Source organism: Miniopterus natalensis, chromosome 8 (assembly GCF_054644295.1).
Source record: "Miniopterus natalensis isolate mMinNat1 chromosome 8, mMinNat1.hap1, whole genome shotgun sequence".
NCBI lineage: Eukaryota > Metazoa > Chordata > Mammalia > Chiroptera > Miniopteridae > Miniopterus > Miniopterus natalensis.
The window spans coordinates 16,612,013-16,638,851 of NC_142088.1; the positions used below are offsets into that span (position 1 = coordinate 16,612,013).

Here is a 26,839-nt window from a genome sequence, read left to right on the forward strand (position 1 = left end):
ACCACATTGTAACCAAAGTTTTATCCCATGTCACTCTTGATACAAAATAATAAATTACATTCCAATCACCTCTTCTATTACCATCAAAGAAAAGTTTTAAAAGAGAGTTCTCTCCATACCTAAGAAAAAAGATCTGAAAATATATAAGTTAAGCTAGGTTGTATTTTCTAGGAAGAAAACAATTTATATAGATCAAGAAAATAAAAAGTTCTGTTTTCCTACAGTATATCACATTTAGTTATGAATGTCACCAAACTGATTGGGGTAGAGCCTTTGCCTATTGGATTGTTTCTTTCATTCCCTTTCTTTGGTTTTCAGATCATTATTATTAAAACAATATTTTTAGCCTATATTTTCATAAATTTCACATCCCACTTCTTCCTAATTATGAATATAGTGACTTTTATTGCGTGTGAATTTCTAGGTTGGATGATTGATGCTGACAGTAGACCCAAATTTAAGGAACTGGCTGCTGAATTTTCAAGGATGGCTCGGGACCCTCAAAGATACTTAGTTATTCAGGTTAGTACATATGACTTAGATTTTTAAAGAATTTCCCAATGGCAAACTCCCTACAAAATATGAATATCTGGACTTTGGAACTGTGGAAATCACCACTCAGAAATACATTAACTAAGCAGAATATCATGTGAAATGATTTATGGAAAAGAGCCTTTTACTTGCACTTCTAAGCACCTTCCCTTGGTACTCAAGTGCTTCTGATATTGAACAGCCAGATAATTATGATTACCCATATACATAAAAAGCCTTTATCCTTAGACTAGCCTTCTAGCACTCTGCTTTTCATTAACATTATGTGAAGTCATTTCATTATTATAATCTTCCCTTTTCAGAACACAAAAAGATAAATTTTTATTTTAATCTTGTCCATGATTGAGGACAATAAATTAAAGCTTCAATATATTGATGTTCCATTTCATAGAAAGCTATTTTTAAATATGTTTTGTTTTGGGAGATATGCAGTACCTAAGCATAACTCAGATTCACATAGAATGAGATACATATAAATTAAATAACAGGCCAAAAGATGATTTTATGTTTAACCCTAGAAAAAAATGGGTTAGATAATTTTAAAATCATAACATATTTTTCTACGATGATTTTTACCTAAACCATAAGCAAATCGACCTTGACTTACACTCAATAAAACAAGGTAGTGTTTCTCTTCACATCTATAGTCTGACATGAAGATAAAAGCTGTGTATTACAAGGTAATGATTTCCAACTATCTTTATCTCAAATTAACTTTTATAAACAAACTGGTCACCAAAAAAATCACATAAGTTTGAAAATATGTATGTAATGAGGTAAGAAAGAGTTAAAACAAGAGTTTGGGTGTCTCTCCCTCTCCTCTGTATTTCTGTGCCACTGGAACTGTGACTTTGAATGCTCGCACTTCAACAGTGTGGTGCTGTAGGACCAGTCATAGAGCCCATCCATTCTGATCACTCCCCACTATCAAACAAACGCCCCAAAAATGAAGATTGGTGAATCAGTTGCCCTTTATTATTTATTCTTAAAGTCAAACCCAGAACACCATGTTGGCAGTGAAGCCTGCCGTGACTCTCAGATCTGAAATGGATTTTGCCTCCCTCAGACACAGCACTTTGCTTTGTTTGTCTCTAATGACATTTGTCATGTTCTTCTTGTCTTAAATGTATCTTACCTTGTCACATCTGAGCATATTATCGGCTTCTTTATGGCCAACACTGGTTTTGATGTTACATAAATTTATGGTAAAGGCCACATATTTAAGATAAAGGGAAGACTCTATTATTGTGTTTCTGATGGGCAATCCTTCAGGGCGACGATCGAATGAAGCTCCCCAGTCCAAACGACAGCAAGTTCTTTCAGAATCTCTTGGATGAAGAAGATTTAGAAGATATGATGGATGCTGAGGAATACCTGGTCCCTCAGGCTTTCAACATCCCACCGCCCATCTACACTTCCAGAGCAAGAATTGACTCCAACAGGGTAAGAAGTAATGAAACACTAAGTACCATATTATTACTGAGAAATGAAATTATGTAAATATATTTAAGGGCTGCTTATTATTAAAGGAATTGTGCTTAAGTATCACTTTTATTTTCAGGCATTTTAAAGCTTTACTAGTTATCTGTTGTTCTATTTTTTTCAACCTGGCTTTATGTAACTTTTATGGTAATTTCTAACATGTGCAAATGCTTCCACCCTCTTCTTTTCTACGAAGCTAAATTATGTTATAGTTAGAAAACAAATTACTTCAGTTTTAGGTTCTATGGACAATTTAGGTGGTAAAGGAATATCTTAAAGTGAATTTTAATCAAATGTTTCTTAAGAATATTTGTTGGACTTTGAAATAAAAAAATAATTCCGTTTTTAAATGTAGACCGCTCACTAGCCAAGAAGCTCTGGGTAATGTTCTGAATGGCTTCATGACTTTGTTTCCTCCTTTGCAAAATAAACACGATAATTTTTGTCCAAGATGGTTATTAGGCAAGTGCCTTTTAAAAATTGTAGAGTATCTGAAGTGCCAGGCAAATAAACACCTATTACCCACTGTTTAGAATCACCCAAAGATATTTGGTTGAAGACCAACCAACTAAATGAGAAAAACAGTCTATTTATTCAGAGCTGGCTGTGGCGAGGGCTCAGCCACCATCACTTGTGTTTTGGCAGAGACTCAAAGGCAGGCAGAGGACTGGGAAATCTTTACAGGGAGGAAAGGGGAGGCTTTGGGTGTGTTCTGAGTGGAGGCTGTTGGCCTGGAGAAGCTGTAAGCGGCCGACTAGAGGCGGGGCATCCTGTGTGAATGGTTAGGGGTGCTCATTCGGCTTTCTCTGATCAGTCCTATGTTGAAGTGGGGACAGAGATTAAGGAAGCTGTTAGTTATTAAACAAGTCTTGGCCATTTTGGGCCAACTGTTACAGAAGTTATGATTTGCTTTCTGGGTTTCTAGTAGAGATAGTAATCTGGCCCTTGCAAGTCTGACGCAGCTGACTGGCTTCAGGGCTGTGGATGGTTTCCGGGGAAGGTTGCTGTCAGTTGCAGGTTAGACTTCTATTTTTACAGATGATCCAGCCACTGTCCCTTTGTATAGTCAGTCTATCAATAGGGCTTAGGTTCTATTGCTGCCTTTCTTCTCTCTTGGTATATTTACTTAAATGTATGTTGCCCAACATTTCAATTAAATGTTTAATACAGTTTTGAAATTTCTGCATAAGTTTATTTTCTGTTAATGTGCATAAGTGTTTTTTTTTTCTTTTGAGTTACTTAGATTTGTGTTTGTTTGGTATAATGAATTGTACATTAAATGCAACCGCAATAAATATAATACATTAATGTGGGTAAAGCTATTTTAGCTATAATGATAGTAGAAGGTCTAATGTAAAAGCTTCAATGAATTTTTATAGAGGGTGATATGATTTCAGTTGTTACAGGATCATTCAGTCATTTGTGATGAGTAGTTTTAAAGATTAAGTGCCCCACCTCTTTCAAGATGTATCAGCTAATTCCCAATTATCCAGGCCAGCAGAAGACAGGAATTGTAGCTGCTGCAAATTGGCAAAGCAGGAGACCCATACTCGATATATCATTACAATTTAAATATTCTCTGCTTCTTTCTGATGTGCTCAGGAATAAATATATCAACAGATTTGTATTTTCTCCCTCTTTTTGCCCTCTCTCTCCTAGGATGGGTATATAAATGAGAATGTGTGGCAAAATGTAGTCAGAAGAAGTAAAGGGTGAAGAAAATAAGAGTTTGGTACCTCAAATTTTGATCCATTTCTAAATAATTGAGTGTAAGCTGAATATTTGACTTCTCAAAAAATGTGACTTCTATATATACTTTCTTTTGTGCCACTATCACATTGCCCTCAGATAAGATTTCATAGCTTTGATAAATGTATTTTAGTAAGGTTGCCACACACATTGTAATTACCTTTGATGTTTTTATTAATTCATCACTTAAAAAAATAGAAATAAAACATTGGTCTTCCTATAGGATTTATAATATTCTGCTATATATGTTTCTAATAATGATAAACTAGTAGAAAGTCAAGCAAATTGACAATACAGAAACAATGTCATTCTCAATAATGACATTAGAAAATATGAGTTTCATTTGGATTTGGCTTTGCAGTTCAATAAATCAAAACATGACCTTCTATCTTATGAAATAATAAAAATAGTGATAATAATATCTGCTAAAGCGTACTGTTTACTATATAACCCAAGAACTATGCTAAGTGCTTTGTATTAACTATTTCACAAAGCTCTATGAAGTAGGCACTAATATTTGTCCAATTTTAAGAGTTAAGAAAATTGAGCTATGAATAGTTTAGGTAACTTACAAATGATAAAAAGCAGAGCTAGAGCATCCAGCTTTCAATAGTCCCACATGGAGTCCTATTCTTAACAGAAAGAGTTACTGTTAAATTTCTTGCTATTTATGGAATCAACACTTTTGTTTCACTCAATGGTAATTGGATAAAAGGAGCAAAGTTAAATGTCAGGAATTTCACGTTCTAGAACCAACGCTTTGATATTTCAGCCTTGGTCATATCATTTAATCAGACTCAGATTTTTCATTTTAATGATGAGAAGATTGAACTAGATCACCTATAAGCTTTTTATAATTTTAAAAATACTTTATCATAGAATGGCTTTTCGAAATGAAGATTAGATTTTATGCATTCATATTATATTTACTTGTGAAGAATATTTAATTGGAAAATGACCAAAAGCATTTTGGGTTATCTCTATACACAACTTTTTTTTCTTATGTGATTGAATATAGAAGAGAAAAACCTAAGGTCATAGTTAAGGGAGCATCTCATAGCTAAGTGATGTAGTGGGAGAATTTTGTGATGATATTACAAGGTTACTCTGGTTGAAATTTACCAAGGATCAATATCAAGTCTAACAAGAGCTGCTACTTGATGATAAATGATTGTAGACTCAGGATATTGGTTTTACATTTCTTCCAAAATATGTCAAGGATTCCTGCAAAATATCCTTGGTATGATGCTTGGGATTATATATATATATACACACACACACACACACACACACACACCCATATATATTTATGATCTATTAAACCAAAAGAAAGAGCTCTTCCTATTAAGACACCCTATATCACTAGGTATTTTTTGTCACAATATGTTTCTTATGTAAGTGGTAATGTTTTAAATTGTCCAATTTATTGTGATGAAAGATTAAATGAGCTAATATATTGAATGTTTATCATGGGCTAGGCACTGTGTTGGACATAAGGGTCCAGAGATGCAAGACAAAGGTTTCTGCCCTCAAAAAATTAATATTCTAGTTGAGATAATCTTCTAAGAGCAGTATGCCCAGATATTACAGGAAAAAGACAAAAGAAATCAGATCAGCTAAAGAGGCTATAGAAAGTTATTTTAGCTGTGTTATTATTGGAGGGTGAACATCTAAACACCTAGCTTGAAACAAAGGTAGAGTTTTGGTAGAGCAGGTCTAAAATTTGACAGAAGGCAAAAAAATTTAAAAAAATTAAAAAAAGAGCAAAGGCAAGAAAATATGTTTTTAAATTTAAGTTTAAAATCCTATCTTTTCGATTTTGTTTTGTTTTGAGTGACTTTAATTCAAAGCCTTAAAGCTATGCTAATACTGCCTGTTATGTATTTGAAACCTTGTATTGAAATCTTAATATTTCTATACAGTACAAGCTTGAGAACTCTTCTAAGCTGTCTGAGGAGGTAGGATGGGCCTTCTTCCAGTTTTCTGATTTTTGATCAGTGTTATGAAGGCATGAAACATGGTTTTGAAATCTCCTGCTTCTCATGAAAATCATCCAATTCAAAACAACATGCGTTTTAGCCGTCTTGAAAAACAACTCCCAAGTGCCTAACTTCTGTTTCTCCTGCCATGACTCCAATTCAGGCCCTCAGCCCTTCACAGGGATTAGTGCCGTCTCCCCCTGACATCCACTTTTTCTGAAAAAGTGCTCAATTTCTAAATACGGTGCTTACGTTGTTCCAGATGGGGAGCAGTATTGGTGAATCTGTCAGGCGCCTGACCATTTGTCAGCGCTGCTTCCTTTTATATTTTTGTCCTCATGTATTTCGAGTACACCTATCACTTTCATCAGTGAGATAAGCTTCAATGATATGTGTTTTATTAGATCTCTCTTTATATGATATATGATCCTATTGTCACAAATAGTTGAAGGATTGTTGAACATTTATCCGAGGAAATGCCTGGGTCATTCCAGTTGACCGGTCACTGCAATTTATTTTCTACGGCCCTCTCTCTGGCTCACACGCACAAAATTACCCAGAGCCGCAAGCATGATCCCAGCGCTGATCTCTTTCAAAATATAGATCATGTTGGTGCTTTCTCTTTTCTATTGATGGCGTGGGTGGGCGGTTGATTTATTTTAACAAAGAGCTGTCTTATGCATTATGGATTTGCCTTTTTTCCTAAATAGGAACATAGTGTCCAATTACATTTGTTTATTCTTCCGAGTTCTTGGAAATGACAGAGATATCAAAGAGAGTACTGATCTCTCTAATTCTCCACTAATTTGAGAGTATCCCTCACCCTCTCAAATGATTACTTTATATAGCAAAAATATGGCTGTCTTTTTGCCCAGTGTATTTTCTGTCAGTGGCTTCCTTACAATCTGCTCTTTGTCAGCTTTTCTTTGATGAAATACAGCATTTTTTACCCAGTATTGTTCTTTCATTTCTCTCTGACTCCCTAAGGATTTTCATTACGTTTTGGCCGTAGCATCTTGTTAAACATAGTGATAAACCCTCTATAGTACCAGTGGATTCTTCATTTAACCCTGTGTTTAGGAATTACAAACAAAAGTGATGACTTTTATTCAATTTCTTAAGTAAGAAAGAGATAATTTTTAGACTTTATTTTCCAATTGTATCTCCAGGTATCATAAAAATCACTTCTAGCAGATCTGGACTTTGAGAAGTGCCTCCTTGTTAGAGTATATTATGATTTTCTCTATAGTTTTTGTTTGTTTGTTTTTCGGTAATCCTCACCCAAGGATATTCCATTGAATTTTTTAGAGAAAGTGGAAGGGAAGGGGAGAGACATAGAGAGGGAAACCTCAATGTGAGAGAGACACGTCGATTGGTTGCCTCCTGCCCACGAGGTACATGCCCTTGACCCGAGTCGAGCCCACGACCCTTCAGTCCACAGGCCCACACTAGCCACTGGGCCAAACCGGCTGGGGCAGTTTTCTTTCTCTCCCTCATCTACAAACAAAGCCTAGCCCTCGATATGTTTAAAACTAAACACGAATGCCTGTAATTGCACACTTGCCCATGTCATGGGGGGGCCTTTCTCACAGCGCGGTGGGCCAGTGACCCTCCCACCCCTCGCCCAGGCTGGAGTGGCACCGAGTGTTTAGAACCTCCCAGCTTCAAAGCTGAGGAAGCAGAAGACGTTGGCAGGAAATACACAGCAAAAGAAATTATTTTCTGTACGTAAATCCCCACACTGCCATTTACACACAGGCGCTGGGCTCTCCTTGCCATGCTAACAACGCAACCTTTTAACTTCACCTGCTGCTTCCCTTTCCTTCCTTCCCCCCAGCATGCATGGCCTTCTCTGCACACGGCTCCAGCTAGGTTTTCCCTGAATGGAGTGTGGTTTGTGCAGATCACACTTGGCCCAACTGTACAGATCAGCCGTCAGCATAGTAATTTGCACCACTGAGATAGCCCATTGTAGTATGAAGTGGGTGTGTAAGTAATGACAAACTTACAGGGTGTCAGGGCTGGAGGGCCTCTTAAAGGCCCTCTAGTACCAACGCTCTCATTTTACAGATGTGTAAACTGAGGCCATAGCTCAGTGGCGTTTGCTTCTCAGGGGGAAGCAGGAAGCCATGCTCCAATCTCTCCTAAGTCGAGCACCCATAAGCCTAGCATTCCATCCAATTCTCTGTTGCTTCTGTCTGCTTATGTGTGTGTGTGTGTGTGTGTGTGTGTGTGTGTGTGTGTGTGTGTGTGTGTTTCTGGTGAAAACTATGGAAATCTTGACTTTGACTTAAAGTCTAATGAGATTTAGCATCAATTGGTTGAAAAGGCTCCTGCTGGGAGTGCAAGGAGAAGCCAGGGCCCTTGCTCCTGTTTGGCCTCCTCTGTTTTTTCTCCTGTGAGACTCCCTGTAACCAAGAGGTTATGGCTTAGGAGGACCTAATGGAGGTGGCAGAGCCAAAAAGTCAGGACAGGAACCCAGGGAGGAGAAATCTGTCTGTATGGGGTCTCAGGGATAATGGGCTTCAAAATAAAATGATCCTTCCGAGTTTCACAACTGTCTCAAAAATTTCAAACACGAGCTTAAATATAGCAGCTACCATGTATCGATCACCTATTTATGTGTTAGATTCTGCTCCGAGCCTTTGCATTTATTAACCTTAACCTTCACAACAAGGGTAAGTGGAAAGCATCACTGTTTCCATTTCATAGACAGAAACAGAAACATTGAGAGTCAGTGTCTTTTTGCTAAAACTTCCAGCTTGTATGGTAAAGGGTGAAATTTGAGCTCAGACCTGTCTGGTCTGCAGTTTTTACTTCTGAGTTCCAACCTTCATTTGGTTAAAGAGCATGCAAAATCAATATATCATCTTTAATAAGTAATAATCAAACAAAACATAAATATAAACCTATAATTATCCAAATGAAGTTCATTAAAAATAGTTGGTACAGACTTCCAGTTTCTTTCATTTGTTTTTAAAATATTTGGGACAGTCTTTATGAAACTCTCTTCTTTGACTCTTGCCTACAAAGTAACATTTTGAAAATTACCTTCACTCTCCCTTGAATCCTTTGAGGATTCGAAGTCCACTGCAAGTCATATAATTTTAAAATCAGAGAGGAACTTCCATCCTTGGAACGTTCACAGAAACAGATGATAGCTAAGTAATGCCTGAAAGTTTACGAAGAACTTTGATACACGGGGCATTTTCTTTTCACACCAGAATCCCAATAACACAGTAATCCCTGACCTAGTCAGTGACTTGGTACCTTGGTCTAGAGGTTGGTAACTTGAGAACCAAACCAGTGTCAGGTCTTCTAGCTGCGAACCGAGCGATGCACGTATTAACCGTGATTCTGAAAGAACATCTTGCAGGCACCGTTGCAGCTTCTTCCCGGCACTGGAGTCAGACCTGCAACAGGCTCCTGCAACACTGACACAGCCAGGCCCACGGCAGTGCCGCTCGTTTAAGGAGAGTGTGGTGTTAAAGCGCATTTCAGTGATAGCGATGAGATTATTTTACTCTTGAGCAATTGCCAGCTAGCATACGAAGCCTTTTTGAACAATCAAAATAGGCTTTTTCCCCTTGTTCAAAAGTGGAAAAAGAACAATCCGACGTCGGGAAGGAAACAAGGAGGAGGGAGGGGCAGCTAGAGAGGATACTTAGATTTCAGATGCTAATGAACATTTTATCTAAATCATTTAGCCGGTTACTTTTTAGGATTATTGACACAAGATTCCCGGCTCTGACTGTACGTTATGGGAAGCATCTCATCAGGAAGCCTATTCTCTGCGGCACTAGACCTGGAGAGCATAATTATGAGTTTCTTTACCCTTTGCACAATAGAGCGGGGAGATTATCATCAACTTTCCATTCATATTCTGTGGAAGTTAATTGATGTATTTATTGATGTACTTATTTATTTATTTATTTGTACAAATCCGTCTTTGTCTGCCGGAGCTCCCTGTTCAGGCCAGCTTGCTATCATGATTTTTTCTGCAAAGACTTGAGAGAGATGTTCTGTTTCCCTCTCAATAAGGGCTGATGGCACTGGGAGAGGCTCAGAATATCCTTTGATTACTCTGCGAAATGGCTGGAGGAGAGAGTTGTGGATGGTGGGGGCTGGGCTTCCTCATCAGCTTTCATTTGTGCACTTTCTGCTGTTGAGCATCCCCTCATCACAGGCGGCTTGTGTCTCAGCCTCTCCTCGCTCACCTGCCCGAGTGAAAAGTCCCCTGTGTAGCTGGGAATTCTGACACCAGTGTGTCCTAAAGAGGCGAGTCTGTGCTCTGTACGGACCCGCCTGTCACTACACCTGAGCGAAAGCTCCATCAAGGGGTAGGTGGACCACTGTGGGGAAAATGCCAAATACTTTATATCTTTGCTGCAAAATGTTTTCTACATTGTGATGAAAAGTGCACTGTGAATCAGAGAGGGAAGGAATTCGGATGTTTAATTCACAACCAATTTGGTTGCTTTTTTCAACAATAATCACAGGCATTGTTTAGTAACATCTACACTTAATAGTTTTGTGTCTCTGGAAGAAAATAATAATGTTTAAAATTCTTTAGCACACTGGAGATACTGAGATGTACATAATTCAGATTTATTTGGAGTCTGGTATAGTCTTGTTTAAATTGGGGCCAGATACTGTAGTTGTGTGTTAGAGAGACCAGGCCATTGGATATTCCTGGGTTGAAATGACTAAACTCATTCCTTTACTTCTAGTAATCACATATATTTATGAGTATGATGTGTTTCAAAAAATAAATGATAATAGGTGATACCTACTATCACTTATTTGGGCCAGATACAATATTAAGTATCTATTATTTATTACTTTAAATTCATGAGAACTCTATGAGACATTTACTATTATTATTGCCTATTTGTTATGTGAGGAAACTGAGGCACAGCTATTGAATAAGAGAACCAGACGATGCATTGCCTCTCACCCTGCTTCTGATAGTTTTTTGTTGTTTTATCATTGTATAAGATTAATACTCAGTACTTTAAAGATGAGATAACTGCATCGGAAAAGAATTTTGACTTTTTGAATTTTTTATTATTGATTTTTTTATTAATATTAATGGATCTTTCAGGACTAACTGAATGGTCTTACTAGTAGCTGTTTATCCACTAATTCAAGCTTAGAAATTTTTGCTCACCTCTGTCAAATAACAGATTTCAGGCCCGTAGCAAAGAACACCTATTCATTCATTTATTCATTGATAAAACATTTATTGTATTATCTACTATGTATCTGATCTCTTGGTTGTCTATTAGGACTAGGACCACGTCCAGTCTTGCCCTCAAGAAATATATAGATAAGTAACTAGTCAATAAAATGTAACGAGAAAAGTGTTAACAACAGGGACAAAGAATGCATAAGGAACCATAGCAACAAATTGGTGTTCTTAAGTGAAAAGGTTAGATTTGCTTCTAGTGAGAAAATTCTGACAGCTTTTTGAAATGTAAACTAAAACAGACTGATTATCTCCTGAGGCAAAAGAGATAGCATATAAAGTTTGATATAAGTGACTATTTTTGGAATACAATCAACAGCAATTGAGTACCAGTTGAATATTTCAGAATGAGGTGGAAAGAGAAGGCAAGGTAACCCCACGTTTTCTAATTGGGAGGCTGGAAAAATGTTAACACTGTCCTTCATGCATGAGAGACCAGAGGATGCAGAAAACGGGAAGATAAATAATGTCTTGAAATGTGAGTAGACATGGCCACTAGCTACTCAGGAATGTGTGTCTAGAGCTCCAGTTGAAGTCAAGTCTTGATTTTGAAGCCATTATTATGATTTATGACATATTGGTCTTCTTTTTAAGAGTTATTTTAGTAGAATGCAGAACTAGTGGAGAACAAAATACAATTGACTGAAGAGCAAAGGCAGGACATGGGAATTTCTTTGAACATTTTTTTGTGCGTGTAAAGTGAAGAAAGGAGATATAATGTGAGTGAGGGTGACAGACGGGTCAGAGGAAGCGTCCTAGGATAATGGGCATCCGAACGTTCTTGGAGTGAAGTGAGCTGGCAGAGCCACAGAGACAGAAATAACAGGAATCGGAGAATAGGTGCAGAAACGTCCAGGAGGCGGTAGGGGAGGGTAAATCCCAGTGCATTCAAAGAACGCTTCATCTTAGACGGGGCAGGTCATCTTCGGCAGGAGGAAGTCTGAGAATGAGATTTTAACCTGTCTGTCAGATGGGGAGGCTTCTGTCCCCTGAGCACTAGATAAAATTTTATTCAACCTAAAATTTACAGATGGAACACATTCAAATGCATTCCCTATTTTTTTTTCTTCTAATTCACTGAGAGGGGGAAAAAATATATTTATTGAAGTAATTTGGTAAACTGGCCATGTGTAACACCAGACCATGGGCAATGAGATCTGACTATCAAGATATAGCCATCTGGTGGTAAAAGCGAAGTAGAGGTAAGATCATAAGAAATTATGGTGCTTAGATATTCAGCGGCATTCATGGGGAAAGGAGTTTGAACTGAGTCAGGTATCACGGAGCAATCTGAGTGATGCCAGGGAACAATCTGAGTGTTGGAAAGTGCCTGCAAAAACTGTAAATAATAACCACAAGGATAAGGGCCTGTAGAATTAACATTTAGCATGAACTTCAAGAAGAGGAGGGGCTGGAATGAATTTTGAAGAGCTGTGATCTGGAAGGTTACAGCACATTGCTAACCTGGGCTCTGATGCCTGAGTTGAACCATGGAATGAAGATTCTCCACTAGGAAGGATATTCCAAGGAAGCCCCTGGGTGGGCAGGATGGTTGCTGCTGAGCGCAGATTTCTGATAAAGAGTAAACTGTAGGAAACATTCTCTGAAAATGGGGGTAGAGTATGGAAGGATTGAGGCTCTGTGGAGCCAGACACATCGTTGGGAGTAGGGGGTGAGGCCTCTAAGAAAATGAATGCAAAAATAAAAATAAAAACCTTACTTTTTCAAAATTTACCAAATCACGTGAACCTAGAACTGAGCTCTTTCCAGGCTATGCAATCGAGGGCCTGAAGTTTTAAGCCTTATGCTTTAAGGTAAATTCAGCCTTGGTAGAGGTGAAATGACAAAGGGGAAAGAATGGGTTCTTGGTTTCAAATACCACGTTAGTGAAAAGCTTTGGGGGGCTTCTCTGTTTAGAAACTCAAGATGTGTGGGCCGAAATTGAATGTAAAAAAGGACCCTCTATTCACTGTACTTCCTTCCCCCTTGTGAAGGAGGATGACCCAGCATTTTTAAAAGTTTCATCTGTGGGCTGGTAGGCTCTCTATGAATGCCGCCTGACCGTACGCTTAGGATGAGTGTGCCGCTTCTCTGGACCAGAATGTTCGCGCAGGCGCATGTGAAGGTACTGCAAAGCAAGCAGTTCATACCCTGGGCCTGAGGCCAGCTCTGCTGGAAATATCCCCTCCTCCATAACTGACATGCGATGTCCTTTTGTGTGGTAACAGACTGGATAGAAATCCTACACATGCTGTCAGGGTGTGAATATTACTTCCAGTGGTTCTTAACTGAACCTTTCATTACCTACCTTTCAATAAGACTTTAAGGGATCAGCCCTAGGACTGGTCAAAATGTCCACTTCTCACTTACTGTTTTTGCAAAATCTGAGCTACTAGTTCTCTTTGAAACACTTAGACAAGAAAATTTGGGAGAAATGAGAGAGATGACATACTAATACAACTGGTTGGTTATATATAAGGACCTTGTTATCCTAAGATGATTCAGATGAATTAGGAACAGTTTCTAAAACTCCTGGAGAATAGATGATGATAGATAGATGAGAGATGATTAGATGATTGATAGATAGATAGATAGATAGATAGATAGATAGATAGATAGATAGATAGATGATAGATAGATAGATGATAGACGATGATAGATAGATAGATGATAGATAGATAGATGATAGATGATAGATAGATAGATAGATGATAGATAGATAGATGATAGATAGATAGATAGATAGATAGATAGATAGATAATAGATAGATAGATAGATAGATAGATAGATAGATAGATAGATAGATAGATAGATAGATAGATGATAGATAGACGATAGATAGACGATGATAGATAGATAGATAGATAGATAGATAGATAGATAGATAGATAGATAGATAGATAGATAGATAATAGATAGAGATAGAGATAGAGATAGATAGATAGATAGATGATAGATGATAGAGAGATAGATAGATGATAGATGATAGAGAGATAGATAGATAGATGATAGATAGATAGATAGATAGATAGATAGATAGATAGATAGATAGATAGATAGATGATAGATAGATAGATAGATAGATAGATAGATAGATAGATAGATAGATAGATGATAGATAGATGATAGATAGATAGATAGATAGATAGATAGATAGATAGATAGATAGATAGATAGATATGAAAAAAATAATAAAGGTTCCTAAGAAAGCCTGGGGTACCTAACATTAAAGACATATGGCAAGAAAGACAACCATACTTTTCTTTGTGATTGTACTCATAAGATCAAGTATTATTATTTTCTTTTGTCAAAGCATAGCTTCACCTTGGCTTAATCTCTTCCTTTAAAAATGATAAATAATAATTGTGCTAGTGTGTAATAAAAGACAAAGTGGCCTGGGAAATATACCAGGGGCCTGTCTTATCTGTCTGGTATATTTTTTGTTTGTTTGGCAGTCCTTGGGAGAAAGCCCAGGATTTATAATATGTGGGAACATCTAATCTATTTTATTTTTCCCAACTCCAAATCATTTTTCAAATTATTTCAGGTTGCAAATCTAAGCACTTTTCTGTAACTGAGCTACTTTCTTTCCCAGACATGTTTTTCTTAAAAGTGTTTAGTATGCTTATAAAATCTATAAAATGCTTCAAATCTTAATTTATTAAAAAGGTAACACAGAGAAATTCCCTTTCTACCAAACAGAATAAGAGACTTCAAACATTTCCTGCATTACTATTTGTCTCTCTTAATGTGCCACCTTCCCCTAAAAAGATCAGCAATCATAGGGAAGAAAAAATTCCATCTAAGCACATGTTCAGCACTGGGGACTTTCTCCTTGGCCTGTTGACAACACCTCAGCATGAATTCTGAGACATTTCTTATTAGGAGTCTGTCTGGATGCATTCAAGTGCTCACTAGAAGTGATTCAGAAAAATCAAGGCCAACACATACTCTGCAGAGATATGAATTTCTAATGTTTATATTTCATTGACTTTCATCATCGTCTTCTAAAGAAAACAAAAGTAATGAAGATTTTATTTCAGTTTATCATAATCTCTACTGTTAGGTCATTCAGTTCATTTCTTTTAGTTGGTTAAGGATTTTATCATTGGACATTTAATATGCACCTTTCTGTGACTAAGTGAGGAAAGAGTTCTAAAGGGTCTTGCTTTGATTTACTGATACACAAAGAAAAGCATATCATTATTTGTAATTTCCAAAGGAATGTTTTATGATGACTTTATGATGTATTAATTAATACACATTCAAATAAAACTTGTAAAATTATTTTCCACTATTTTATTTACATCCGTAACACCAATCATTTCTGACAGTTGTTTCAAATGATGTGTGATTCTAAATTTTCAAAAAAACCTCTATCATCACACATAAATATGTAGCTGAATAGGTACTTTTATTCTGGTGTATAAGAAATGTATGCTTATTTGGTTTGCAGCTTTCAATATGGTTTGTGGGAGTGATAATTGGACAAGTTAGCATTCAGCTGTATTTTCTTTAATTTACTGGACATAGTACCATGTTGCACATGAATATAATACATTATTTTATTCAAAGACACTTAACAGGAACATGAACCTATGAAATTCATAAAGCAGGCAGGACAGACATTATTATTCCCATTTTACAGATGAGAACACAAAACTGAGTAAAGCTTATCTACGGCCGCAGAGCTGTTAGGTGGCAGTGATCTTGCCTCAAGTGCAGCTTCTTCCCTGTCTAGAGAACAACACTCTATCATTTTGATTTGAAATTTCAATTATTTACAACTATACTATTCAGCCACAATTATCTTAAAAATGCTTTTTGAAAAATTTTAAATGATTCTTCCTTAGAGGTGTCTGTGTAATGCACCTTAGTGTAGAAATATAGGTGTGTGGTATGTACCTCTTATAAAAGGGACTTGTAGGGATTTGTGTTTGATTTTATGAGCCAAAACTACATTTTCCATCTGCCTGCAGGCAATTTATCCTCAAGGTCTGTCTTTCCTTTTGTTCATAGTTAACAATTTATATTCTTCGGGGCTAAAGCTGAAGCCTGAGCCTTCTAGACCTCTAAAGCAGTAGAAAATACATAGGTGTCTCAAGGGATTGCTGTCATACTAGCGATAGGCTCCTGAAGTTTTATAACTAGAAGTGAAATGTCCATTGTATTTGGAAACATTCACTGTTGGTAAGAATACTTTTCTTAGCATTAGAATTAAGATTTCAAACAGTGCCTCTAGAAATAGTAACTGACAGGAAGGGTGAGTGTACTAGATGAGATATGCTGTTCAGATCATTGTTTCACAGTTCAATTTCAATTTAAGATTCACCCAGAGTAGCTGAATGGCCGGATGGAGTCCCTGAGGTTCACGTTGATAGGGGCACTCTTTGGGTTTAATGTATCTTCCTATGTATCCATCCTTTGGCTCAATAGACCCTTCCTGAGCATTCGCTGTGTCCATGTCTCTGGCCAGTGGTAGGTATCGATGATGTGACGGTAAATTAGAGTAAGTCCTCTAAGTAGCTTTGGAGCCTAAGGAAAAAGACATACTAATGAAGTAAATGGACAATTAAAATACAGGTGATAAATTATTTATATGGGGCACATAATAAGTTCTTGATAAATATTTTTGAAATAATAATTAAATGTAATCACTGCAATGATGATTTTTTTTTTTTTTCAAAAGCAGGAGAGTGAAGTGTGAACATCAGAATGGAGTGAAGTGAAAGACTAAGGTTGAGGAGACCCATTAGGCAACTATTTAAGTACTCTAGTTAAGAAATTGTGTCATAATTAAGTTTATCACATGTTCCCTGTTGTTGCTAAAGAGTCCCGGTTCACTCCTATTATCCCGTTCTAAATATTCACAGCACTTTTTTTATGCTCAAAGTATTCCTGTTAGAATAATAAATTTTGTGACACCTTCACCACAACTAAGATAGTGTCAGTGTAGATGGAGAGCATGGTTGAATTCTCAAGGTGTTAAGGCACTTGGATGGGTAGACCTTGGATGCTTAGGAAGGAAGAATAAAACAAAGCAGTCAAAGATGAAACTAAGAGATGTGACGAGTAGAAGTAGATAAATTGTTGATACCATTCACCAAGCCAAGAAGGATAAGGGAATTAGATTTGAGTAAGGAGAAGAGATGTTCCTTTCAGTCTTGGAAATACTCCACTTGAAATGCCATGGAGCATTCCAGTTGAGAAGTAAGGCCAACAGTTAATTATGTGGGTAAGAATTGGTATTCAGGAATTCAGTGTTACCTGCTGCAGGGCCATGATGATCTACAAATACCAATATGAGAAAAATTCCCCAAGTTAATTAGACTGAAAGGGTATTCTGTGGCCAGCTAGAGGCAAATCCCTGAAGAAAGAATAAGAGTGTAGATAAGGGAAGATGTTTTGAAATGTGAGTTACTGACTCAGAATGTTACATCTCTGATGGGAGGCAGATACAGATACAGTCGCATTTCCTATAGAACCAGGACAGGAACCCATGGGCTCTGGAGTCTGTCAGGGAGAAGTAAAGAAACAGGGGCCTGCAATTGAGAAGTCAAATATGAAGAGGAAATGTAGTGATCAGACTTCAACTGCTTTAGCGTTTCACCGGAGTTGCCCTTGATTTAGTTAGGCAAACTTAATCTAGGTATTCCAAGTAGATTTCTTTCTACCCATAGTAAACCATAAAAATATTTTTCTAATCAAACCTATTGATTTTTGCTTGTTAGTAACCAGCTGTGTGGCCTTGAGAAAAGTTACTTGCCACCTCTATTGCCTTAGCTGAAAATAGAATGTGATTGGTGATTTCTGGCATCCATGTTAGATTTAAACTAGATTCTTTTGTTTCAGGTCTATTTTATAGTTTTCCTTCTTTATATTTTTAATTAGAGTTTTAGCCATTTTAGAGCCTATAGGAAATTATTATGACTGTGGTCTTGGCTAATCTAGGTTGACTTCGGCAGCAAAGTATATAAATAAGAAACTAAGAAGTACTTATTGGTCATTTTTGATTTTAGGACATTCCAAAGTGGTTTACAAATAGATGCAGGAATTCTTTGTGTATTTTCTTTTTCCTTTTTATATGCAGCAAAATAATATTTGGGAGCTTTGGGGAGAGCTCTTTTCTCTTGGGGTGCTTCCTTCAATCTGATACTCATTTTGGCTCAGATCAGTTGTAAATAGCAGCCTGTTTCTGTGAAATGTAGCTGGTGTTTGCTCTGGGCTGATGGGACAGCCGCGCTGTTTGCTCTGTCAGTAGCTGTACCCGAGTATCCACAGTATATTATTCAGATCAGCTCACACCAACCAGCTGTCCTAATTCCAGGTGGACTGTTAGAAATCTTGTTACTTACAGCAGCAGCTGTGCCACCTGGTAGCTTAAAGAGCAGTAGTTGGATGAATCAACCATTGTGACAGTCACTTTTTATCTGGTAAACAGTTTGCATAAAACTAGCATAACTGAAGATATTTCCAGCCTGGTCCATACCGAAATGACATGAACACTGAAAACCGTATCTGTATTGTGTTAAATTGTTTGCTTGTTGCCAACACCTGTCATTTAAGACACTGAATCAATTCTAAATGCCAAAATTAGTTTTATAAAATTTGCAGTTCTGTTTTCTATATTATTTGTTTTCTGTCTCTCACTACACAAACTATGCCCTTTGTAATTTTTACATTTTCACGCAGATATTGGTCTAACTACTGTCGTTGTTATTTTGAATATCTAATAAAAATTCTTGAGCTTGGATTATTGCCAAGGAGGTTAAATTATGGAATATTTCACTATTGTATTATTGCTTATAAGTAAATAGAATGACTCCAAATAGCCACTAAAGAAACACTTCTAAGTAGAACACTCTCGTACATAGCGTTTTAGTGAAGGAGAGTCACCTGCTGATAAACAACGTCCACATGTAAAGAATGGAAAGGCGCAGCAAACCCGGGCCCGCCCGTGAGCGAAGCCTGGCAAAGAAAATGTTTCCGTTTGAGTGGTTAAATATACCTTTGCTACCGGCTAGAAGCTATTAATTTCTTAGTGTGTGTACGAACACATACATACGCATGCACACATGTGCACATATACACACAGAGCCTACAGTTGTGATTTAAATAAGTCTTTATCAATGGAACGAAAGGACACATACAGGCTGGGGCAAAAGCAGGTGTACAGTTGCGAGTTTGTGAAACACAGAGTTTATTCTTGTATTAGTATTTATTAATTATTGCATGATTTTCCATAGGAACAGCTTAAACCTGTTTTCCCTCCACCCCGTATTATACCCAGGTCAAGGCATAGCATTTCCAATTCTAAAGTAATGTCATTCAAATTTAGAAGGTTCACAGTTTTCTTTTTTCTCATCTTAGTTCAGACCTGCCCTGTAAGTTCCTTAATTGTTAAAACTATTTCTGTAATCCCTCCAAATCCTCTTATTATATACTTATCAATAGACATAAACACTATTAAGGTAAAAAATGCATATATCTAGTTTTTAATAACTGGCTTTTATAGGTAGAATATTTAAATAACATACTTCCTCTCTATGGAAGGCAATCTTTTATATATAAAGTATCATTTTAATAAACTCTGCTTTTAATTAATCTGTGTATGGATAGCTTTAATCTACAGTATTTAATATTATTAGGGTATTACTTTCACATAATAAACTTATAGCTTATTGGATAAGAAAAATTGGTATCTGTCTTATAATCAAGCTCCATTAAATTCACTTTAAAAGTATATCAATGTGTTTTTCAATTAAAAACAAATACCATAGTGGTTAAGGCCAATCCTTTCAGGTATAGTAAAAAATTATTTTCTGAAAAACAAAAAATGTACCACAAAAATTCTAAAACTGACTTTTTATCATTTATTAAATGCCAGTTTGAGGCTATAAAATATAATGTGATGCACATTAGGTGGGGACTCAGGGAATCTGTTTCTAGTCCTGTCAGTCCTTTGACTTGAAAAATTAACCTGACCTCTTAGAGCATCAGTAGCTCCATCTGTCAAATGAAAAGTTTAAATTCAGTCATTTTATTTCAAAATGGTGTTTCCACAAGTCACCATCCAAACACAATCATACCTTCCAAAACATACAATTATATGTTACCTATAGGCTAAGACATTTCATAGATATTCCACTTAGAAAAAGGGGGGAAAAAAGAAAAAGTGACTGATATACTTTGAAAATATTTATGCAAGAAAATTTGTCAGATGTCTTTGCTTTAACACTAATCACATTTTACAGCATTTAACAATCAGTTTTGTGGGCTTAAAGCAGAATATTCATTTTACATATAAACAATTTGCTAGTTGGAAGTGAACTTTCTCATTACCTGTTCTGTAGCCCCATTGCTCTTTTCAGAGTTAAAGAAACTGAGTGCCCAAGGGATTAAGGAATTTGTTAACAGCCACATGACATAGTGACAAAGTTTAAGAATACAACCCTAGAGGCGGAAGGACCTTATATGACCACTTGTTCCAGGTCCATGGAATTTTTTTTTTAATTCTCACCTGAGGATATTTTTTCCATTGCTTTTAAGACAGAGTGGAAGGGAGAGAGAAACATCGATTGGTTGTTCCCTCTCTCGCCCCAACTGGGGCAGAGCCTGCAACCGAGGTTTGTGCCTTTGGTCACAATTGAACCCGGGACCCTTCAGTCCGAGGGCTGACACTTTAACCACTGAGCCAAACCAGCCAGGGCAAGGGCTATGGGATTTTTATCTTCAAAAGTTTCCTCACCTCAGTGCATTGTTCGTGTACTAAGAAGTCTGCAGTAAATAATGTTCATGATGTTGGATAAAAAACACTCAAGCAAAGACACAGACAACTTCATGTCTTTACTTGAAGACTTAACCAACCTACTCAAGGATTTGGGCATACTAAAGGCTAAATAATTTTATTCTGAGTCTTATACAAAGATATTGCAGTTGAACTAGATATTCTTAAGAATAAGTTAAAAATTTTAGGAAAAAAGGCCATACCATCCTTAGAAGAAAAGAACTATGGGGAGGTCTTTTAGAAACCTCCTAGGAGTGCGCCTCCTTAAAGTCCTCGCTCAATGTGTTAATTAGTAGCTAAGTGGTATTAGGAAACCATTCAAATATCACAACAGGCTGTGAAAAGAAATATAACAGGCGAAAGAAAGTTGCCAGAAACCAGAAAACAAAAAACGCTTACAGCTCCACCAAGGTTAAGAGACATAAATTCCATGTGATTACTAATCTCAAGAATGGTGACAAAATTCTTATTGCTTATCTTGAATGAAGCTAAGGAATGTTGGCACTAATATAAAATCATATTTTTATACCCTTTCTTTTTTGACTGTGCTAATATGTTTTTTGACTTCATCATATAATATGAGCATCGACTTAAAGCAGGAAAGTATAAAGTGAAGAATTTTCAGCTTCATTTCATCGACCCATCTAGCCATGGATATTTTAGACTATCCTCTTGTTCTGCCACATTTGGAAAGGGTAGAGGAGTGGCTGCCTGGGGACTCAATAGCTTACTTACCCTTAGTCATGCAGGAAAAGGAATCTGTGCCTTGTCCCTGGACTAGGAACACTAAATTCATAAGCAAGAGTGTTGCCATGGAAAATCTTTGTGCTCTCCAGTTATTTAAAACTATGTCCTGCTCTGGCAGGGTGGCTCAGCAGGCTGGAGCACCGCCCCTACGCCAGAGGGGCACTGGTTCAGCGCCCAGGCAGGGCACATACCTGGGCCGCAGGTTTGACCCCCGTTGGGGTGCGTACAGCAGGCGGCCCATCACGATGTTTCTCTTGCACGTGAGTGCCTCTCCATCTCTCTCTCCCTCCCTTTCTGTCTCTAAAATTGATAAACATATCCTCATGTAAGGATAAAAAAATTCCTTCTGCTTCAGGGCTGGCTTTGCTCTTGGCAACGTAGATAAATAAATGTGTGTGTGTGTGTGTGTGTGTGTGTGTACACACATATATGTATGTGACTATGATTTTAGATCAACAAGAAAAAAACTGTTAGGAAAGGATATTTTTCATATATATGTATCTCCTCTATTAGCACTTAACATTCTACTTATAGTTTCACTTTCAGTTTAAATCCTGTAGTTAATTCAAATGCAAATAAGTTGGGAGGGGCAGTGGTGTAAAGCATTATCAGTATTTTGTGACTAAGGCTAGTGAGTTTTTCAAATTCTTGCTTGAGATTATATTTTCCCAAGAAAAAGAAACCTCAAGAACTTACCCAACGGAAGAGTTCAGTTTCTATTCAGGGGCAAAGGAAGGGCAAGGAGAAAATAGAAATGCTAAAGTGAAAATCTGCATGTGGCATAATGAAAGGTAACAGATTCAGATAGCCACCTGTGGCTGTGTGTACATGGGAAGAAGTTTTAACCTTCCCAACCCTCAGTTTTCTCATCCGTAAAATGGGACTCATAAGTTTTAATCATGATAGTGACCTTCAGACTTCAGAAAAATTAATAAAATCTAAAATAGTCTGTGCCATCTGGTAGGTACATGATACATGTTAGTTTCCCTTCCTATTTATCAATTTTCTTAAGAATGGACATTATAACTAAGGGGACTTCAAGAACAGACTTAAAGTAGAATTGTCAATGTTTATAAAAGGCACTATGTTCATATAACTTGTAAAATCCATTAACTCCCATTTATATTTACTGATGCATTTCACAGCTTTCCGTTATTAAAAATAATTTTCTGTAATAGAATAGATGAGACATCTGTGAAAAATTAAATGTTCTAGGATTAGTGAAAATTGAACAAAGGGTAAGAGCCCAAGTTAATATTTCTTCAGCTGGATCATAAGGTCATTATTATCTGTTTATTTATTACAATGTTATATCATTATGTATTTTATTTATATATAATTAATTTACTTATATTTTTGTGTGTAGAGTAAAAACCTAGTTGCTTTTAAAAAAAAGTAAGTATTCCACATACTCAAACCAAATAGATAAATACATTAATAAATAAACACAAATAAATGGACAAAGGCCATTTCGTATATGTGTTTGTATAGCATATGTGTGTGTGTAAGCCAGCTGCCTAGGGTCAATAGGCTTATCCCAGTCCTTACTGGTGTTTGGTATATGGACATATTTTGTTTGTTTTCTTCTGGTTCTATGAAAAATGAAGATTCTAAATCTAGATGTCTCAGACACCGATAGGTTGAACTCAGTTGGGAAAAAGAGTCATGCATCAGAAATTGTACGTAATGCAAAAAACATTTAATCTGTCGTCTACCTGACCTGTGAAAATGTAAAAATACCCATCCGAGTGTTAAGAATGCATGTCAGAGAATAAAATAGAGCGCCCTTAATAGTTACTATGCGGAAGTGTTCAGATGATAAATTAATGCTGATGGATTAACAACATCTTACGGAGACACATTCTATTTTAGTTAAAAGGATTTGGAGTGTTTCTTGGCCCTAGAAACTTTAATCCTATAGTTAATATTGATAGTAACAATTATCTGAAGATTAAAAAGAACTGCCTCTCGTTAGGCACATGCTTAATTTAGATAGAAGTCAAGCATTAAGCTTGTGTTTTTGTTTGTTTTGTAAGAAGATAGATTTCTATGATACGTTTTAAAAATATAACACACAGTTCATCTTGTTAACAATTTAAAATTTCCCAGGAACAATATTAAATAATACAATATTTTAATTAAAACAATAAATATGAGAAACACAGCGCATCTAGTAAGACAGAGGCTCAAATCTTGATCATTCAACTGAAAAGTAAATTTTAAGACATGATGTATGTAAAAGTGCCTTTAACACTGCATTTGATATATTTGCTGACATTTGCCTTCTCTATAACCTCTGGCATTTGAGTACAAGTTAATCATACAGTGTCCCAGCAACATGGCAACAAAATTAAACTTGACTCTCTCCATCACCCTTACAAATCCCGCCACCGGAAAAAAAATCTGCCTATCACCTGCCAGTGCATAACCCCTCCCTGCCTCCCCGCCCTGCTGGCAGTAAACGCCCTCGCCAGCCGATTGAGCAGATGCGCCCGGGCTGCTTCCTGAAGGTGCGCAGAGCTGCCCCATGGACGGCAGAGAGGGGCCCGGCGGGCAAACAAAAGCCTTTTCACTGAGAGCCCCGCTCTGTTCTGCTTGGAACGCTAAGGTCACTCCAGCGCACTCTGACTGTGGGGATCTTAATTTTTACTCCACCAACTTACTTGCAGCTGTCATTCTCTCCAGCACTAAAGTTCAGCTCTTCGAGTGTGGGGAATTGGAGGGCGGGGGGTGGCAGGCAACGAGAAGAGCTTGTTGCAAAAACGAAAAACAGCAAAAACAAGTAAAATCTGGCTTGGCTCTCAAGTACAAAAAGTTATTTTCAAAGCCTATAAATTATGACACAGTGATTAACATGTAATTTAAATATATTAAAACAACAATTATATCACATTCCCAGCCCAGCTAATTGGCCTCACAGATGTTCCCTTGTAGCTGCACTGCCCTTCCAGGGGGAAATGAATGAGGTGCTTTTCATCACGGAAAACAGGGGGGGAAAAAACAAATGGAAAAAACTGGAAGCAGAAACATAAAAAGCAGCCAGTAACCCTAAAAAAGGAAGAATGGCAAAGGGGCTTTGCTTAGCAGTTTTTTCTATTCTCTTGGTGCTCGCAAAAGCATTTAAAGCTGGAGAAAGCACGAGGACTCTCCTCCCGGGCTGGCGTCTGGCAGGCTATCAGATGGCGCTGGCAGGTTGCTCAGGACTTGTCAAGGCAGGGACGGCGGGTGCATTCTAATGGGGCCGCGCCTCTCTCCCTGGCCTGGACCCACGCGGGGTGTGAGGCCCAGCTATTTTGAATACAACGCCTTTGCAACCGAAGGCGGTCTAGCCCAGGTCATGAATATAGATAATAAAGTAGTTCCTGATGAAGGATGACGTGTGAGCTATTCCTGTGATCATCTCTCTTTCATGTTTTATAAAATGTGGAATGTGCAGCAGCCGAGGCGGGTCCCTGAGCCTTGATTCCAGTCAGACATTACCTAGTACAGAAACCCTTGCAAAGTAAGAGGTCAAAGGAACAATGCTAATTACTAATATTTCGTTCTACCTTATCTTGTAATGTGTAGTCATAGAATTGAAATAAATCCACTCCGGCCTCATTTCCCTCTCGCCTTTTCTTCTAATAACCTCAGGTAATGTTTGATAGTACAGTGTAAATTGCAAAAGACCAGCGACCATGCTTCTTAGTGGATCGTGATACCTCCAGCATCGACCACAGTTCCTGGGCTTTCATTGTAGAGAATTAATAAATATTTGTTAAATGCTTGCTAAATATTGAGGGTTTGATGATAGGGTAAAACCAAGGCTTGTAATATAATAAAGTTCCACCAGGCAATAGTCACATTTCTGATACCATCCCTCTACTTTAGATATCACTGGACTGTACAGAAAATTCCTTTCTCAAGTTATATGAACAATATATTTGATTTCATATCTTTCTAAAAGGTAGCAAAATATACTTATAGTTAAGGTGATGTGGAGGACAGGTAAGCATTTTTTCAAATGTCCCTTTGATGAGTAGCTTTGCCATTTTAATTGCTTGACTTTAAAAATCCGATTTAGCAGATGTAAATATTTAAATTTTATATATTCTCTACATTTGTACAGAGTTTTCAGAGTTCATTTATAAACATTAACTTACTTTGTCTACACTAACAAGGAAGTAGAGAGGCCAAGAATGAAAATGAGGGCCTGAGGTGTTTCATGACTGACCGTAATTGGGACTGGAGTTCAGAGCTTCTAGCAAATCATAAGACAGCCTGTCTTCTTGATGCACAGTACCTCCTCTTATGCACTGCATTTTAACTATATCTCTAACTTCCCATGTTTTTAAGTTATGTTACCAGAGAAGGGAAGAAATAAGTGTTTTCTATGTCATCCTGTAAGTGATTCGGTTATCGGGAAATTTGAAATGTAAACTCACTGTTCAGAACTCAGAGGTTTAGAACTAGTCCCTTGATTAGTCCAAAACACTAAGTTAAAGGAATTGCACTCTCCTGTAGTTATTAATTTACATTAAACAGTTCATCTCCATGAGGCCATATTCTTCTTAGATTGTTTTATGAATTGTGAAAGCATTGACCTGGAATAATATTTAGCTCTATTTTGTAGATGTTTCAAGAGGTTGTTGTCTTGGTTTATTTCAGTCATCTCTGTTCACTCAAAGACAGAATGCAGAGAATACAAGCTTTATAAAATCAACTGTTTTTATTTTCTCTATTATTCCAATGCTTAGAAAAGTGCCTGGGACACAGACAGTAAGTTCTCAAAAATGTGTTTGGTGAATAAATTTGCATAAATAATTTGTCTTTTTTTTATTAAGAAACAGATTTGCTTTACATACAACCCCCTCTGCTTATCCTAAGGAATATTGTATTTAATGTTCTATCATATTTTTATATCTACTTTTACTTAGCACAAAGGCTGGATAGAGTATTAAGCTGTAAGAATATAGATATCATTTTGGGTTTTTAAATATGTTTTTTATTGATTTTAGAGAGAGAGGAAGGGAGAGGGAGAGAGAGAGAAACACTGATTGGCTGCCTCCTACACACCCCCTAATGGGGATCAAGCCCGAAACCCAGGAATGTGCCCTGACTTGGAATCGAACCGATGACCTCTGGGTGCATCTTTTTTAACTGATTCTACATAAATGAACAAATGTATGTAAATCAGGTTTTCAGGAAAGATTGATTTTCCAAGATTTTTTTGCTGTTTCTTAACTTAAAAAAAATTTAAGACTGAAGAGAGAATAGCATATACCTTTTTAAAGGAGAGCTCAAGAAATTGACCC

The 26,839-nt window shown here is 37.1% G+C and overlaps 1 protein-coding gene across 1 annotated transcript in view; it reads left to right on the top strand.

The window, feature by feature from the left end:
- ERBB4 (erb-b2 receptor tyrosine kinase 4) overlaps nt 1-26,839 on the top strand; it is a 796,211-nt gene that overhangs the window by 763,991 nt on the left and 5,381 nt on the right. Inside the window, exons 24-25 of the mRNA XM_016196749.2 lie at nt 425-522; nt 1,825-1,995. Of these exons, the coding sequence (XP_016052235.2) occupies nt 425-522; nt 1,825-1,995 (269 nt within the window). The remainder of the gene's footprint in view (nt 1-424; nt 523-1,824; nt 1,996-26,839) is intronic.